The 20,199-nt window shown below is 33.9% G+C and overlaps 1 protein-coding gene across 1 annotated transcript in view; it reads right to left on the bottom strand.

The window, feature by feature from the left end:
- Nucleotides 1–7,993: 7,993 nt before the first annotated feature.
- The window catches only part of Y-e (yellow-e), a 38,047-nt gene continuing 25,841 nt past the window's right edge, over nt 7,994–20,199 (bottom strand). Inside the window, exons 4-8 of the mRNA XM_028318857.1 lie at nt 14,802–14,949; nt 11,761–11,947; nt 10,650–10,844; nt 9,338–9,470; nt 7,994–8,878 (exon numbers count right to left, since the gene is read on the bottom strand). Of these exons, the coding sequence (XP_028174658.1) occupies nt 8,777–8,878; nt 9,338–9,470; nt 10,650–10,844; nt 11,761–11,947; nt 14,802–14,949 (765 nt within the window). The 3' untranslated portion in view covers nt 7,994–8,776. The remainder of the gene's footprint in view (nt 8,879–9,337; nt 9,471–10,649; nt 10,845–11,760; nt 11,948–14,801; nt 14,950–20,199) is intronic.

The following is a 20,199-nucleotide window of genomic DNA, read 5'->3' on the forward strand; positions in this document are numbered from 1 at the left end:
AGTATCTTTTGATGTTTCGATTATTTCCGACTCGGGCTAACTGCGTGAACATTTTAACATTAAAATGCGATGTAGATTGATCTGAAATTAGTTCAGCTACTTTTGAGAAAGTTATGAAGTGAAATCCATAATTCCATACTCTTTCCGAATTAACTTTAATCCATAGTTAAGTTATATAATATAATCACGAGCGTAAAATATCTTTTGAGATACAATAGCTAACTAATCTTGGGCTCAGTAATGTTTTAGCTAATTAAAAGCACACCTACTGTTTTTTATTGTTCTCTTAGATGTACCTATGTCTAAATTATATTTCAATGCTGTCTGCCTAATTGGAATAAGTACAGAATTATTTATTTATTTATTTATTTAATTAGGACAACCAACAAGACAGACACAAATTCAAGCAAAGGGGTTTACATACATAATTTTGTCTTAAGACTAGGTGCTATCTTAATTACAGGCTGCCACGGCATGCAAAAGTGGACTTTGACAAAATGTGAAACTTAAACGTACAGCAACACAATATTCAATTTAATTTAATTTATTTCTATTCAGAACAATTTTAAACCTCAAATTTAACTGGCAGATCTTGGCTAAACGGACACATGTGCAAATGAGAGATGTATTTTATTAAACTTGATAATTATAAAACTAAGTAATTAAATTTGAAGTATTTAGTCTATGCATTGGAAGTGGTAATCATCATAAATTAAAGTCATTAAATAAATTATGATACAAAACACTTTTTGTCTTTCTAAATGCTTAGTATACCTACTACATACCTACTAGTACATAATACCTACTACATAAAAATCTACCGAATAATTAATATACAATAGCTTATAATCAATGAGCGTTACTAGTTTCATTGTGTAATTCTTCATTTAAGTAAATTTCCAGTTGTAAATAATCTATTACTATTAACGTACGTAATTTTAAAACATCTTCATACAATTAATAATTACGCAGGTTCAACTTTAGCTCTACTCGTATAATGCGTTAATAATTTCACAACAATAACAGAAAAACATGTTGTTACTGAAACAGGTGATATTGCTAATGTTGCTAATATACTCGTAATGTTCATGAGATGATTAAAAATATCTTTTTTTTTTCGCTAATCCTTACGGAGGATTTATGGAAATCAAAGGATAGAGGTCTATGTATCTTATCTATCACCCTATACTACTTAACCTCTGGTGGGTAAGTGAGTGTGCTGTCAAATACCTACCTAGGTTCTTGAAAAAAGTTCGAATTACAATATAAAGTATTCTTATGTACTACATTACGTTTCATGGCAAAGAGGAAACGGCATATACCTACTAGTATATGTATACTTAGGTATTTTATCAACACCCATCAGATCACATGTTGTGCCACACAGCATAATATGTAATTATACATTAGCGAAGTTTTTAGTATTTATTAAAGTAGGTACTAATTACTAGTTAGCTCTACATCATGATTAAATTTTAAAGTTAAAGTTAAAGTTAAAGTGAGTTTTTACTGTTTAACAAAAAACAAACTTTTATCTTGAGAATATAATAGAGATTGTATGAATTGCATCGATATCGGAAAACTGGTAGTGGTAGCAGAGATACTGAAAGGATGGATCATAAAGATAAAAAACTATTTTAATTTAAACGTAACTAACAAAATGTACCAAAAGGGCTTCATTTAATCTATTTTGAAAACATAATGTCCTGACTTTTAATCTCGTTTTGCTAGTGTTAGAAATATCTTTAGTGATTTAAAACCTGAAGTATTGTGACACCACGTTTATTGAAAGTAGTCGATAAAACAAAAGAAGGCTAAACATCACTAACTTAGATTAAACGAATGGGCAATTACCTATGTAATTTTTCCCCTGACGATGTCGACAGTGGAAAAATACTTTAATTAATTTTCTTATCTATTTTATTTTGTTAAAGAAAGGTCGATGGGCACGTGGTTAGAAAATTATTTGTTTATTTGAAAAGGTGCGTTGATACTTAGGTGGACTCGTGTAAAAGGCTTATTCTGAAGAACATAAGGCATATTATATTAAAATTGTCATTTAATTTTTTTTGATAATCCTGTATCAATATAATTACTTTCATTTATGATAATATGGTTACTTTTTATATAATTTGATTAATAGGCGTCAAAATTAAACCCACTTATTATTTAATTTATATCTTAATTTAAGGAGTAAATGTTACTGTGGCAACCCGGAAAGATTCATATCATTTGTCAAACGATGACTGCTCCATGAAAATAATAGGCGATAGGCACTCTACTGGTTGCTGTAGACTGTAGAGAACTGAATACATATTAACACTTTAGGTCACTTACTTTGTAACAGCTAAAAGACGTCATAGAAAAGAAGTCACGCCATCCCTAGGATTATTACGTTTCAATCACACAAAATAATTATAAACTGAATTGATTTCAATATAGATAGGACGCTAAAGTAGGTATAATTAAGGCCAATTTTTCAGTCGACAGTTAATTAACAATTTATTTGTTGAATTTTAGAACAATCGGTTGAAGGCGTAGAAAATACGAGACGTCATAAATTAGACTTATTTAACAACCCTCGAATAAATAAACATAATATACTTTCAGGTTCACACAGCTGAAAACTCATGAAAAGATACTGCAGGAAATTAATGCGTCGATGCACAATTTTGAAGAAATCTTGGACGAAATAGAGATAAAGGTACTTTAATATTATGCATGTTCATTCCACACTTTTTCTGTCAACTAGCTCTCATTTTGTCAAATCTGTTCAACTGTGTCAACACGTACATGATTTGTGTCATTCATTGGGGGTGTCCCACGACGAATAGCTGTCGATTAGTTCCACACAGAGACGTTATCTAAACAATGACCGGATACCAGTCTATATGAGAATTAGCGGTTGAATAAACCCGTTTGCCTAATAGGTATTCGACTCTTTTTATTGTTGTTTGCAATGTACTTATTTTCCCTTATTTTCCTAAAATGGCATTAAAATAGTGCTATTTTAATCCCCAGCTAATTGGAACTGATTTTCAAGAAACGTTAAGAGATATTTTGATAAAACTTATGTTTATACATCAAACGAGTTTTTAACGATAGTTTTTACAAAATGTACGCTTGTGTTGAAATGGCTATGTCCATTATAGTACTATTCGTTGGAAATCTATACTTATAATAAATCTGTAGAGAGGTCAATTCTGTACATGAAATATATTTTCAAAATAACTATCAGGGGGTGATTTGTGATCGATACTGATGCCAAAAATGCAATCAGTAAAATTTTTGTCTGTCTGTCTGTCTGTCTGTCTGTCTGTCTGTCTGTCTGTCTGTCTGTCTGTATGTTCCTTATAGAAACAAAAACTACTCGACGGATTTTAACGAAACTTGGTACAATTATTCTTCGTAGGTACTCCTGGGCTCCTCCTGGGAATTAGCGGGAAAATCCTTTTGTATGAAAAATCTAAACCGCTTAAGTTAGACGCTTGAAATTTGGCATGCGGGCACCTACCTTAGTAAACTTAAAGCTTAGTTACAACAGGATATTGCAAAATTCCCACGGGAACGGGAGTTAGCGGGAAAAAACATTTGTATGAAAAATCTAAACCGCTTAAGTTAGACGCTTGAAATTAGGCATGCAGGTACCTTAGTAAACTTAAAGCTTAGTTACAACGGGATATTGCAAAATTCCCACGGGAACGGGAGTTAGAGGGAAAAAACATTTGTATGAAAAAATCTAAACCGCGTAAGATTAGATGAAGGGGGTAAAACGGGATCCACGCGTACGAAGTCGCGGGCGGCCGCTAGTAATAAGGGAGAGTCCGGTAATTTGGACCAGTTTTTTTCAATCCCATTTTACACATAGTTTTCTTTTGTTTTTGCTAATGTTCATGGTATATAATTAAAGAGAAATTATTCAACTTACTATTTCATAGGTATTAATCAACATATTTTTTGTTCATTTAGCACAAATCAACAAAATACGAGTTCAGAGCTTCGGTCCAATTTAGCCAACCGGTTCGATAATTTGTACCACAGGGTTACTAAATTGGATTTCAATAAATTTCAAGCCTATAAAAAAACTATGGTAAAATATTATACGATACATTCTTAACAAATTAGGTAACGAAAAGGAACAGTAGTTAATAACATTGACAATCGATATTGTTTTACACGTTATGACGATTTTGAGTAAAAGTTTTGTAATTCCAATTATCGTAACGCACACTTGTACCTGATCTAGTCTTTTGCTTTCATTTATTGTTAATCAAACATAACTACGCTATTATAACTTCAAAATATGATTAACTAAAAAAAATCAAAATCCTTTGGTAAAGTTCCATACAACTTGATGTGGTACAATTTAGCCGACTAGGTGAAACTTTTAAAAAATCGGTAAAAAATATAGCTTATAAATACCGAAAAATTTTTCAAATAATTGTAATCCACACTAATTTACGCTTCTAAATAATATATTAGAAACACCCTGTGATTAAATTTAACAAAATTACAAACTAAACATGCATTGTCAAAAGTTACTTGAAAACAATGAAAAAATACTTTTCAAAATAAAACTCACGTGTTCGTCACCAAATGGCCGATAATAATTTAATTTAGTTGTGTATCGCTGAGTGTTGCAATTACAGACATTCAATAAATACTTTACGAAATATGAGGGTGGTACAATTTACCCGGCGGTACAATATACCGAACTCTCCCCTAAATATTATGCAAATGTTGATCATGTGAGGTAAAATATTTGATATAATTAAAATTCAGAAACCGCGGTCCTGTCTCATTTAAAAGCGGTTATACAAGTAATTATGATGTACCTAATACTCGTAATAACTACTGTTAATTATTTGATCACTGTCATCTGTACGTACCAACCACAGACGTACCTATGCCTTGAACGCGCCGTTTACTTGGGATGTTATCAAGATTACAAAACAAAACTAAGTTAGTCAGATTGGCGATCAATTTCCTAAGTGCGATTAATTTCTTCGGGAAAACCCCGTGATACCTACGATAATGGGGGCGATTCATAAGGTACTTTCACCATGCGAGATGCTGTTTAAGGTGGTATTTATCAGTACTCATAAGTGCCTTAAGTACGTACGTATTTCCCCACTTTGCATTTAGTAGGCCAAACATAATATACTAGCAAGCAGTCACGACTCTCGATTGACTTACAATGGCATGCTTTGCGACTTATCAACAAAAGATTAGTAATTATGTTTTTAATGAGCAATATGGCACCAATGAATCAACGCGTGGTTCAAAAAATCCCCTCAATAGCAAAATAGAGTAAGTCTCTACCATGTTTGCATGCTTGATATGAATGATGAAGCGCCTAGAATAGAACTAGATATTGATTTTTTTTTCAGTTTGCTACATAGTAAGTAAAAACTATCTCACATATCTACCTCATCACTCTTGGAAATTAAAATAAAAATTGGATCAAAAATCCAAATAAATAAAATTATTACCAACTGAAAATAAATTAAATGTAAGAAAGTAAAACAAAATAAGTAGGTACCACACATATTTTTTACTTAATTATCGACTTGTGTTATGAGTTATTTTATATAAAATATCTTGACATACCTATTCACCTGTATTAAAATGGTGTTTCTTAAAAAAAGACAAATGTAAATAAATAGTTTATTTAAAAATAATAAAAAAGTACAAACTCAGTACCAGTTGTGAAAAAAACTGTAGGCATAAGTTACATAGGCAAACGAATTATTAATTTCTTAAGACATTTCACACTTAATTAAAAAAGTACAATCCATTACTGTGATCAATTACACATCTCGTAAAATTAAATTATCGCTAGCAAAATGTAGTTATTACACACAAAACATTATAAATACGGTAAGCAATAAAAGCTGTAATGTGATAATAAACTGATAGCTGTGAATTGAGTTTATTTATTTATAAAATGTCTTATAAATATTTTTATTTTTTAAATTGTTTAATTATTATTTACCTACCTAGCTAATTAATTAATTGTGCGTCAAACGCGTTTATTGTAGTGAATTTATTTTTCTTTTTAATCGGTTTACATTTAATTGCTAAATGACATGCAATAGTGATAAGAAAAACCACCTTCAATTGAAGGTAATACATTAGAGGTGACACTTAATTTTCCCCAAACAAGTACTAACTTTGTGTAGTACCTACCATTGGTTGCAATAAAATGTTAGAATAGATTATGATATAGGACATTTTGGAACATTAAAATCGTCGATATCCGCCCATGGACCAATAGGCACGCAATGTATTTATTTTATAATTTAAAAGCAACTATGTATCGGTATAAAATTCATAAAATTATTTTATCCCAAAAAATCAATTCAGCAATATTTTTCTTTTTGAGTGTCCGTCCAAAAGTAGCTTTTTAAAGTTGTTGATTTTGGAACGAAACATTTTGTACATTTTTGTCAGAAAAATATCACTGAAGTCTTCAATTTCAATTATATCACAGGGACATAGTTAAAATAAATTGGTACCCTTAGGTAAATGGCATCGATTGGTAACTTTCACTTGCACTAAGAGGTAACGTAAATATTTTTGCACATACAATTACATTATTGGGTAGGTACAAGGTAATTTAACCATTTTGGAACGACGTAAGCAATCCAAATTGTGACAATTATTGTGAAAAAATATAAACAAAAAACTTCGAGGAAGCAGATTATTTTTTCAAAAAGCCGGAATTTATAAGCATTTTCGTGTAATCATATCAGTCTAAATAAACAGTTTCAAGGTTCTGATCCATTGTCTTATACACCTGTTATACGTGTTTTGTATGTGAACCAGTAAACAAGATGGACGAATGAAATTCCTCGCACATAGCACATTATGTAATAATAAATGATGAACATGGCAATAATTAGGTATCTTAAAGTATAGGGGGAAAACACTAGAATAAAAATAATAGTGTCCCTTGACCTACTTGATACGGGCTCTAATTTAAACAAGTGAATGTGTATTTTACTAGAAAGGAGTTTTAGGCATCACATTAAATTAGACTAAATTTTGCTGCAAAACTATTGTAACCACATATTTAACTTTTCTTTTAACTGATTTCATACAAATTATTTTTTACCTACTAGTTGAGATTAAAACGGTTTTATACTGAAAAACATAGAATATACCTAATATACATACATTCGTACCTAGGGTACAACATTTTCGTTAAGGTAATTTGACTATTTTTAATACTTGTTATGAACTAGAAAACGCCAATTGAACAATAATATTAAATATTTATCTTTAAATTGGCTTGCAGCAACATAATTCTAAGCGTTTAGTAAGATGAACGAAAGAAGAAAATAAAAAATATTTACAATAAGATGAAGACAAGGGCTCGGGAACCGAGTAATTTACAATGCCACCTTAATATCCGCAAAATAAGTTTTTTTTTTATTTCAAAAATCCTAGATTATATTAGGATAAGAGTGCCTAGTGGTTAATTGAAGGGGTGAGTGGACAAAGGTGTTATCTGACAAAACTGAAGAATCTACTTTTTTGCATGAACATAGGTTTTAAGTGATGATAAAATCGACTAATGAGCTCAAAACACGCAATTTTGTTACGTGTCAAACCTTAACAAAGGTGTTATCTGACAAGCATTCATACATTTCAGGATTCAAATTAATGTGGTATGAGCAGATCAACATTTTCAAACACTCATAACTCATTTTGTTAGTTAAGACCTTTGTCCACTCACCCCTTCAATGAGGGCTATCGTTTTAGCGCTCACCAGTTGGCGCCTCTGTAGAGTAAGGCCCTGTCACTTGCTAGTAGCGAAGACAGTGGCGCCAGCTGGTGAGCGCTAAAGTGGTAGGAGGACTATCGCATTTGCACTTATCAAGATGGCGCCACTGTAGAGTAAGGTCCTGTCAATCGCCAGGGGTGCCAACTGTTAAGTATAAAAACGATAGCCCTCATTGTGACCAGTATCGAATACTATTATGTGGCCTGTAGTTTCTGACATACAAAATAACCGATTCCGAGATTTACCTTCCATTAATAAAAATAATTGTAAAATTTTAAAAATATATTTTAAAATTAAAATATTTCAAGTGATTAGCGACTACTCATTTTGAAATTTATTCGGGTTGGTGTACCCCTACCCTAAGCATGGCCGAACGAATATTTTGGTTCATTTGTATACCTTAAATAAAGAGTATTCACCCAAGCTACCTACCTATATACAAGACAATTTGTTTTTCATACAAAAACACATGTGCAAATTGTGTTATTGTTATTACAGACGAAAATGCGTCATAATTACATTACAATAACGTGATATACGTTAAAATTTGGATAGTCTGATAAATCATTAAGTTCTTGGCACTCAAATTATTACCACTCTCGCGTGATTCAGTAAATATAGCTTGTTAAGGAATCTAAGTTAAGTTATACGACCTGAACCTTACATAATAATAGATACTGTCTACTAAATCTGCACTTAGATAAGTATGCTTTAACACTAATAAATCTTTCACTGGTATGATCACGGTCATGGTCAATTCATGACTGTTATAATTTTCGTACTTACATAAAATTTAACTATTGTAATAGTCTTACAGAACCATAATGTCAGGGGTATTTTCAACAGGTTCAAAGAGGATTTAATATTATTTTTAAATTCCTTAAACAAAACCATATCTATGGAACACTGGCCGAAAACATGGCAGGTTTTTTATCTGTAATTATAACGTTATTGACCTCTCAGTGTGTACTGTTGTTACGACACCCTTTAGTAGCGGGTAGCATTGAATTGACGAGCGGCTCTCCTCAGGATGTGCGGTTGAAGGGACGCGAATCCGCTTTCAGGGATGCGGACAACACGAATGTTGATCTGAAAGGAAAAGATGATGATAGATAGGGTTGGGTCTAAAAATACAAACAATAAAAAAGAATGCCTAACTGAAGTTTAATCTACCGCGATTCACTTTCCATCGTGCAACAAAAGCAGCTGCAGCAGCTGCATGAAACAAGACGTGTTTAGTTTTATTTGAACATATCGCAACAAATACGATTGCATGAACTGATCATTTCAATTTGCAGTTCATATCAAGGGCAGGGTCAATACAAGTTGATTGCGTTACTTTGAATAAGTATAACGTGGTTATATTCCATTAAATGTAATGGTTCTGTTAACTGTTAATACAATCAACAGAAAACATTCTTTCAAACCATCGTCTAAACTTCACTAATTTGCTTTCAAGTTATCTCTGCCTTTTATTGTAAAGTTTTTATGTCTTATAAAAAATATTCTTTGCTCTTCTCTTCTTTATTCCTCATAGGCCTATTTTACCTCATGTTTAGAAACAGCACGTCGGAAGAACTTGTGGAAACGAGTGGATAGCGCCCACACAGCTCCGTTGTCTCGCTCCGCCCACCTCACCTCCGCACAGAACTGAAGCTTTTCGGGGTCGATGGCCAGTAGTCTACCAAAAAGAGAGAGAGAAAAGTTTAGAGATCACAATGAAAAATAGAACATACAATAATAATTAATAAGGTTACCTATTGTAAGGGGTCTATTCGATTTCTTAAAAATAACATGCTAAAAGAAGTTAGTAGGTACCTTGAAATTTTCTAAAAGCTTCGTGTACAAAACCCACACCAACCCATCAATGTGACTCTACATATTTTGTTCAATGATTTATCCCGCAAAATTATTCACCTTGGTAAAAACCAATAAACCATTAGAAAATGTATTCACAATAATTTCATATCGCGTAAATATGAAATGAAATATGATTTTACCTGATTATACGTATGATAACATCAAGGGCAGGAATTTCCACTTACTAAGCTGAAACGTGTATCACGATTTTTCGCAAAAAGGAAATCGAATGAAACAAATTATAATTGAATCATACGGGCCAAATAATAGCATGATTGAATACTAGTACTAGCAATTAGCATACCTTAACAATTGATATTTATTGTTTTGATTTATTTGAATTTTATGTTAAATACAACTCTATCAGAAAATACAATTATACAATAATAACAATAAAATTGTGTAAATAAAGGTTGTGAGTTTACTTATACATACTAGAATCAAAATTTTTCCATATAGGATGTATACTCGTAGGAACTAAATGTGTTTAAGTGATATTAGACTTGAATTTATTATGAACAAAACAGGTATATATCTACAATGTGTTTGGGATAGGGCTAGCGATAATTTAAGGCGATGTTGTGATGTCAATTTTATCGACAAAAATGCCCCCATATGTGGGCCCACCCCCCTCCTCTTGGAACCCCCCATTCCAAGAGAAGAAGTGGGCTTAATGTTTATGTGACTCTACCTAAAAATTGATTGTTTTTCTTATATGCCCGTCTTACAGATAAATAAAAAATGCATTTGTAAGCCAATAATATGTGTAAAAACACAAAAATGAAAAATAATGACCGAAAAACTTTAAAAAAATTAATGAATTTTAGTTTTTGTCAAAAAATTCAGTTTTGCCGGGCACGTTTTGGGGGCACTTTTGTCGATAAAATTGACATCACAACATCGCCTTTAATTATCGCTAGCCCTATCCCAAACACACTGTATATATGTGTAAGTTGAAGTGCACATTGCAATTGATTGCCTTCATACAAATTAATCTTACTTGTGTGAATTGGTAATTGGGTTCCAGGCAGCAATAGCAGTCTCGGAGATAGGACTGAAGATGATGGTGTCGTCTCGTGGGTCCACTGCAATGCCCAGGCCTTGGGACGACTTGCGGCCCACGAGATTCACGGGCAGGTCTGTGCCTTCAGCGGGAGGACCCGCAGCCAATACTGCTGTTGATACACTGAATACTCTGCAATTTGGAAATAAAGTTCGATTTTCATTCTCAACGCCACGTAATAAAAAGGATTAAGATTATTTTTAAAGTAGTTAACTGAAATTAAAGCGTTACACTCACAGAAAACGACGACGCTACGTTAGAGAAATTTTCAATTGTACAAGAAGACATTCTGCGTTTCAAAAATACTCGCAATTAGTTTTTTATGCAAACTAAGCAAAATTTTGCATGTGAGTCTCTATGATCACATTATGTCATTTGCTTTTCGCCGCGGATAAAAATGTATTGCACGATTTGTGTGTCAACATGTTTTCGTATACCACTTTCTATTTGATATAACAACTTGCCTAGATAGTGTAAATACTATTACATAACAATAATAAAGATCATCGATCAATCACACACAATAGGGGACGTAGTTTTGAAACCTTTAAGAAGGTATCGAACTAGAGCATTCCTCGAATTGCAAATCGACACCATTTGGCTTTTGCCACTTAGATGAGGGCTATCGTATTTGCCGTCGCCAGTTGGCGCCACTATAGAGTAGTGTATGTATAGTAAGGTCCTGTCACTCGCTGATGGTTAAGACAGTAGCGTTTTGAGAGCGTTGAAGCGGTTCTTACCGCTACTTGACGCTACTGTCGAAGTAGGAGGACCACCGAATTTTCACTCACCAGGCGGGCTAGGGTGCGCGCCGTGATATACTCTTATCGACACGTCAAAATGTATGGGCAAAATCGATAAAATAGCGTGATAATTGCTTATCGCTAGGCTTACATGATAACGTCATGTAGAAGTAGGTAAGGTCTTGTCACTCGCCAGTGCACAGTGGTGCTAACTGCTAAATAAGTACTAAAACGATAGCCCTCATTGACGAAATTTCGCTCAGCAAATAAAGTACTAAATCAGTAAAGAGTAAGAGTATATTAACCTGTCTGTGGCCAAAGGTTGGTAATATAGCAGGCCCTGCGTGGGCGAGTGGGCCAGGCCCACGATGCCGTCCATAAGGGTGAACTTCTCTCCGCCGATGTCATACTCGCCCAGGTCAGGGTCGGGGTACATGGAGGCGTGGGTCACCCGCCACGCGTTGTCGCGCCTACCGTCGTATACGATGATTCCTGAAACAGTTGATATAAAAAGGGTTAACAAGGTTTTAAAAAGAAAGGACAATCTGATCTGAAAACTTCCTTGTTATTAGGCTGGTTTTAGAGTCACGCTGACGCACGCTGACCGTCAACGCTGACAGCCGAAATGTATGAAGCGTCGACGCCGAGCGATCAGGCGTCACTCAGTAACGTTCCCTTCAATTACATACATATTGATCTGTCAGCGCCGACGATCAGCGCGATTCTAAAACCCGCCTTAGTGAACATGTTTATCCAACCAAATTTTGACAACACAAAGCCATAGATTTTTTCAAAATAATTCGTCATTATATCGAAACCACCAATAAATATTATTATAATATTACGCGAGTATTTGCTAACATGATATAATATTAAGTTATTTTATAAATTTCCCATTTTATAAAATTGCCTAACATCATTACTAATTAATTAATATAAAAAAGAAGTTTTTAGAGGTGTAAGTATGTGAAGAGAGTTGAGAATCATGATAACTTTCTCAACAAAAAATGTTCATTATTTTTAATTGCGCCTAATTAATCTCATTTCCTTCGAGGTGTCAATGATGCAATGTATCGAGTTGTTATGTGGCTCACACCAAAATGCAAAACAATCCAGTGGAACAACCTAATTCATCTTTGCACCTATTATTTAGTCACACGCACTTGTTACGGCCTGTTGCTAAATACAATGTATCTAACCTGTTTTACAATTAATTAGTATTTTCTTGACAAGCTCAGTGAAGGTTACGTCACAATTTTTTGAGAAAGCAGCTCCACCGGCGACACAGTCCACCGAGCCCTAAGTAGCGAAACATGTGCCTCAAACAAAGTTACAAACACGCCAATTTGTCCATACTCGATAATAGGCGCGTTAATTGCAAGTTTTTGTGTCTTATTTTGGCCCAAGAACGATTTGTGTAAGTGGTATTTAAAGCCGAACACATAATTGAGGCATCCTATCAACTACGCTCATGTTAACGTTACTTAACATGTTATTTGGTTAATCGTGATTTATTGCGAAAATATTTCGGCTGTCACGTCATAATTAACACAATAAATGACAAAAACAATTGGAAATCCCAATTAACAACAAAAATAGATGCGCGGTTATTATTTTAACTGGACTTACTTATCGCCTAATCGGCCAAATAATTTTGACATAATCGACTCTATGCCAATATTTGTTTAGTCCCTTAGAGAGGACACTTAACCAGCATAATGCCTAAAAAAAAATATGCAACATACATCTTGTTGTAAGAAACCGTAGTTGCGAGTGTTCGTACACTTCGCCAATTTGAATAACAATGCAATGTTACGAAGTTTGATCTCAAACGTATAATTACGCACTGCTAAATGGTTTGTACACGTGTGATTGCGTTAATGTTGTATTAAAGACGTCATATCGAGATGCAGGGCCCAGTTACCTACAAACGAGTAATATTTCTCACGTAGTGGAAACTCGATTAGTAGTGCGTGTTATTGCTTTGTTAGGTAACACTCTTGAATGAACATGAGTTGTCGCGTAAAAAATATCACTTTCACGCACTCGAGGAACTGTAGATGCGTTGTACGATGTAGGATTGTAGGTGTTTCGCAGAACACAATGGTGCAATTAAATGACAACACTTAAACGACTTAGGATTAAAATGTTGTTAGGTTTTTTTTAAACTACTTTAAATTGTTTTGTGGTTTAGTAATGTATCGGAATACTACAACGCCAGCAATGTTTGCGGGTTTAAAACCGGGGATGAATGTTAATGTAACATTATTGGTTTATTGTATCTAGTTAATTTAATCTAATCGACATAGAAGAAGCTGTAGGTACTTAGCAAGTTCACAGTTAAAAATCCTGTAAGAAATAGCTGACCCTGCATAATTTTACAATGGCAATAAGCGCTTTTATCTCGCGGTAGAAAGTGATATGCTACAGCAGTATAGGGAATTTCAAGAATGCATGTTATAAAAGTTGAACTACTTATTTCCGCTACAATGCTTTATAGACATACATGCTGGCTCAATTTCAGTTAAAGATATATTATTTCATGAATTTTGTTATATAAAATTAATGCTTGTTTCCAACACAGGAATTAATTAAATTACTCAGCTGAGCAGTATCGGATTAAACGGACATGAGATCAATTTATTAATATCCGTTCTCCTTAATTAGCTACGCAGCTTCAAATATTAAATTTATACTTCATCAGGTAATAGAAATCGTTGTAAAATCGCCATGTTCCTTTTTTATTAAATTCTTGGTAATAATCATTTATTGATTTTATAAAAGTTTAATAATTTATTTTCACTTATAGAAAACATTAAAAAAAAGTCCTCTGTTCTCACTAGTTCGTTCACTAAACGGTCCAATAAGCAGTAGTTGAACTAGTGATTATTTTAAACTAGTGACAAGAGAACTATTAAAGTTATGTACACTTGTGTAATGAATACTTAGAGACCCAACTAATAAATACTAGTTAGGGTGACTTCGACCAAACAAGAGTAAATATTAATCTCAGAATAAATCGTCAGTTATTCGACATTTTGACATATTTCCCATACTGAAACTGTCAATGTGCCAGTTATACCAGGAGTTATTCTCGGATAAAAGTTTGGTCCAATCGGGCCTTAGTCGCTCTGTCAAACAACGACTTAACAGACCAAGTAGACTTATGGACACTGCCTTTAGCTTAGTGTAGCATACTGAACTCTCAAAAAACTCCCCTTATCTTTCGCTGACCGCCAAATAGACCGCTGATAGACACATTTTATTGTTCAAGGTTCACAGGAGAGCCCTGTGGCGCCCAGCGTGTTGGTTTAGGAAGTCCAGTTGTAAGATTTAAAAGCCATACCTGGAGCCACGGTGTCACTGATGTACGCGAATATGTTGTCACATGTAGCCGACAGCCGCGTGGACTGCGCCCTCGTGTCGTCCAACACGATGTTGGTCAGCAGGGAGGCCGGCCGCAGCAGCTCTCGAGGGAAGTATACGCTTCGCACCTGTAACGCCATAGAAATGGCAATGCCAGATTTTGTATGGAAAGTGGCGTCTTTTTTTTTTTCGCGCGGCCATCGACCAAACTTTGTTTTTTGATTACAAAATAGTGTAATAAACCAAACTTACTATGGCATGTATACCTCTAAACTCAGTCTGAACTGAGTTACGACCATTAGAAGTTTAATAATTTTCATACTAGATTTGCTTTTTGCGCGCAAGTTTTGTAAGAAATTGCAACAAAATATTGCGCTATTTTTTTATTGCGCTGATTCTGCTGCATACTGATGTCTGGAGCCTTTAATGGATGGTATTGTTTGTTTACACACACAATGTCATTATTTTGTTGCAATTTCTTACAAAACTTACGCCCAAACAGCAAATCTAGTATGAAAATCATCAAACTTCTGATGCTCGTAACTCAGTTCAGACTGAGTTTAGAGGTATACATGTCATACTAAGTTTGGTTTATTACACTATTTTGTAATCAAAAAACAAGGATTGGTCGATGGCCGCGCGAAAAAAAAAAGACGCCAATTTCCGGCATTGTCTTTTGGTGTATTATTGTAAATCACTAGTTACTGGACTACTCCCACATCTCGTTCCCACCGCTGCAACTCCTGTGGAGCCAGTATCTACAGCTTAACCGCCAATAAAAATCCAACCAGTGAAGTCAAGTTTATCTTGGGGAAGGAAAATTAAACTGTCATTGGACCCGCAACAAAATTAATGAAAAGAATATAGGAGAAGTTCGAAGTTAGAACATAGGAGGAGTTCGAAGGTAAATCACCAGTCAACGTACCTAGATGCAATTAAAATTAAACGTGACGTCAGCAACAATGACCAACATGTCCGGTCACGTTGAGGAAATGTCCATTCGCTCGGTCACTGGTCAGACAATGTGGTTTCAAAAATCTTTTCCATTCAAGTTTTTATTTGTTTAAGTAAAAAGGCATTTTAATTCCTACTTGTTTCATCACTAGCCCAAAATCCTGATTTTTTACTTTTGCACAGATATTTCAGTTTCAATTTGCAGTGGGAACAAAAATCAATGATTTTATGTCGTAGAACATTTCATCCTTGGGGGAGGCCTTTGTCCAGCAGTGGACGTCATTTGGCTGAAACGATATTAACCCGGAAAGTGATCGTATCCGTATCAACTCGAGGCGGTCAGTATTCTTTGTATGAAACTCCATACTTCAACGCACACTAAATCCGCACTGTAACGTAAACGCCTCGCCTTAGCTATTGACTCAATCTCGATTTAAGGAACTTGAAACTACATCCAAGCTATTTGCAAAAATTGGTCAAGCCTCTTATTACATTGACATTGATACTATGGACATATCATTTTGAAATGAATTCAATTTTGAAGGTTTTTTGTCACACGATACTTTTGTTATGGAAGCGATTGAATTTAGCGACAGACAAAAACTGAATTTGAATAGGTAAGTACTACTTATTATTATATTACAAGTAATTAAATAGGTATAATATCATGAGATTATAAAAAATAAGTATCCTTGTTTAAAAACAAAAAAACCACGTGAAAGCAACTAAAACTTACACATCAACAATTTATAAAAACAAAAGTTTACACATCAAAAATTAAATAAAAACATGAAACCTTTTTGTTAACACCTCTCCCAGATCGACATTCCAAGTGTTTTACAATTTGCTAATTTAACAATACCACTTGATTAAAAAATACCGGCCACCTTTTTACCTTTTACATCCTTTACTTTTGAAGAGTCATCGTGACTGGTCAACCTGAATAAACCATGCCAAATAATTAGGCCTCCCACAATCAAGTGTATTGACACTGGACAATCGCAGTAGCCATGGACAGGCCACACCCTTTCACATAATAGAAAACGGCCTCGGTCGCCGCCAGCGAACCCGAACAATCAATTGACAGATAGTATCGATCGATGATTATACCCAACGACCGCAGCCCAGTTTGATCCCAAATGACAACGCGATCGTAAAATTGACTGATTGATTAACAAAGATTAAATTATGAAACCTTAATGAATTTTCGAACAGACCCTTCTTTTAGAAATGACCAAACGAATATTATCTAATCTCCAAAAAGGTTTTTCGTAATCGTAGGTTTAAAAGCTCACATACAGTTATCGTTTCATTTATTAGAACAGTCAGAAAATTTATAGTCGTATAGTAATATCAGGGGCACCCATGCAGCACAGTAACTTATCTGCCAACTAATTTAGCTCACAAGGCATTTGTGATCATAGAAAATGAAGCCAATATAAAAGAGGTGGATTGAGGAAAAGAAGAGATGTTTGAAAAAGAAGGAATCGGTCACAGAGCCCTGAATGCGCGACTCGTACTTGACCGGTTTTTTCTTGAACGTTTAACGTGTAATTTAAGTTGTAATCTGACGAAATCAAATCACTGTCCGTAGCAACTAAACCCTACACTTTGTATCCGATCGGCTTCATTTATGTTAATGATAAATGATTGAGCAGTCGGAGCTCGGTGAATGCTTAATCGAATCATTACCATGACACGAATTAGATAAGGTGATATAGATTACTTGTAGTTAATTGTTTTAAGTTAGGGTTATAACATACGCATAACACCAATTTTATTCTGTTTTTATTTAATTCCTTTTCATTTTACTATTTGTGAATGCGTCCAATTAGACGTAGCCTATAGTCCGATTTTTAATTCGACGGAATTCTGACAGCTGTCATTTTTTGACAATTCAGATGTAATAAGCCTTTTTTACTTTGAATTAATAATAAATAATATGAAATGAAATTTCATCAAGTACAACTTACAAGAATTTACTATTGTTTGTTTTGTCAATTCAATGTACACTAATTATTATGTACATTTTAGAGATTAAATAGAAAAAAAACGTGTTTTAACACAGTAAAACAACATATTATCATAAACGAAAATATGTATTGATCATCAATAATCATTATCGTCGTCATAATCAACTTGCATTATAAAATTGGCATCTTGTTACATTACTTATTTTATGAAGCTAAGATTTTATTAACAAAAGGATTTTCATAAAAAAGGTTTGTAACCCATGAATTATTGGCCAGGGAGTCCAGTAATAGAAAAATAATTTCCCAATTTTTTTTGTAACTTCAAAAATATGATAATAAAAATTCAAATAACCATTTTGAAATGATCAGTACATTTTTAAACCTTAGTTTTTCAAGTGAAACCTTAAATTCAAGAAAGGATTATTTTTTAATTTGTGAAAATGCTCTCCATTCATAATGGGAATGTTTCAATGTTGACAACACTTCTGAAATGTCAAAATTCCGTCGAATTAAAAATCAGAGTTTAGTTCACATGCACAAATAAATTAAATTTAATTAGTACGGAAATTAAACGCTTAGCTAAACTGATTAATTTATGTACTACAACTTAAAATTATTATAAATGCAAACTAACTATTATTTAATGACGTTTAACATCGTAAACTTTCAATAATCATAATCATTTTCAATTGCTAACAAATATAAATAATAGGCTGTCAATTGTAAATTGAAAAAAAAAATGATACAAATATTGACATATCCGTATTAGTATTTACAAACCTTGTATGTTATCGTTACACCTAATAATCAAAATATAATTTTACTAGACATAAAGGATAACTCATATATCCTTTTCAAATGACTGACAGTTATTATTAGTAGAATACTAAGAACAACAGACTATTGTTTATATTTTTTAAGTTACATACGTAAAAATAAATGGTTTAACTGTACGCACGCACTATTGTACATTTTATTTTAGAATTCATTTTCCTTCGGACACCTAAGGGCCTGTACACAAACGATATAATGCACGTTTTTACTAGTATTTGGTAGATCCTGGTAGAACTTTTATATTTTTTAAAGCTCTGTAACACATTATTGCAGTAATATCAACATGGTTTATAACTTCTATGGCTCACGTATGCACCACTATGTTATTCGATAACATTCATTTTGCAAAAAGCCTGCGGTACAAAGCCGTTTGGCCAGGCGGATACGTCGATTTGACAATATCAAACAATTACATTACCTTCATTCAGGCTATATCGCATACCGAAACTTACAGTCCTTTCTAAATCGCACTTTACGGTGTTGGATTCCGGTTACACCACAGTTCCTGCTAGTTCTAAGTTAACAATTTATACGCACTACAGGAGTATGACTACGCTCCCTTTCACTACTGGACACTAGAAAACCATAGTACTACCTACCTAACTGCATTTGCTATACAAGGGTTTTCAAAACCAGTTCCGCATTATGCCAATTAAGGTACTTACCTAGAGTTTAGATTATAGGTAATTTGTTTTAGAATTAAGGTATACATTATCATTTAAGTTTACTGTTAAGTAAGCATTCCTAATTTAGTAGGCTGCAGCAGAGAGTTTCCTTGAAGATTACCTAGATGCAGGTACTATTATAAATAAAAAAATCACTGTTATTTTTACTGGTAAATGTCCAAAGTTTTTGACTTCGAAAACCAGGAGGACATCCACTGAGTTGCACCCCTTAATCCTGTAGGTACTATGTAAATTTCGAGCACAAAATGCACTAACTGAAGAAAATAACTTTACATCTTTGTAGCCTAACAAGTTATGTAGATAAGTAAACTAGGCAGTAGTCTAGACGTTACATTGACCTACATGGGTTACAAAGTCTATAATGTGACAAAATTGACACGATAATGAATCCAATTACCTAGGTAGGTACATAATGTTTTCAAATTATTGACACAGAAATCAGCACTTAATGCAAATCTCATCCATTTGTGTCGTTTTTATTGCTATTTCCTTATTTAAAATCTTTTAGACAACCCTAAATTAGTAAACTATAACAACCTAACCGGTGTACTATACATGCTTACTTACATTAGTTTCCTATTAACAGAGATGGTAGAATTGAACCATTCTCACTGCAGTGGATATAAAACGCGCATGTGTATGTACGTGTTAGCAATTGCTACCGGGCTTTTTATGCTCAGCGTAGTATGGAAAAATCTCAGATCATAGAAGGGAATAGATGTGAAACGGGGGCGTGGCGCGTGTCTCCGCGATATGCCCAGAAACGAACATCGGCCGCGTAGCTAGGTTAGTCGCGATTCAGTCGTACTGAGGAAATGTTCTCCGATATTGTTGGATAATGCGTCGTAACGTGCAATAACATAAGTGAAACGAAGAACTACAGGAACAATGAAGTCATTTACCACATGTAAGTAATGCAAATCCATTGGTA

This window comes from Ostrinia furnacalis, unplaced genomic scaffold (assembly GCF_004193835.3).
Source record: "Ostrinia furnacalis isolate ACB-3 unplaced genomic scaffold, ASM419383v2 OfSCF7018, whole genome shotgun sequence".
In the NCBI taxonomy this organism is placed as follows: domain Eukaryota; kingdom Metazoa; phylum Arthropoda; class Insecta; order Lepidoptera; family Crambidae; genus Ostrinia; species Ostrinia furnacalis.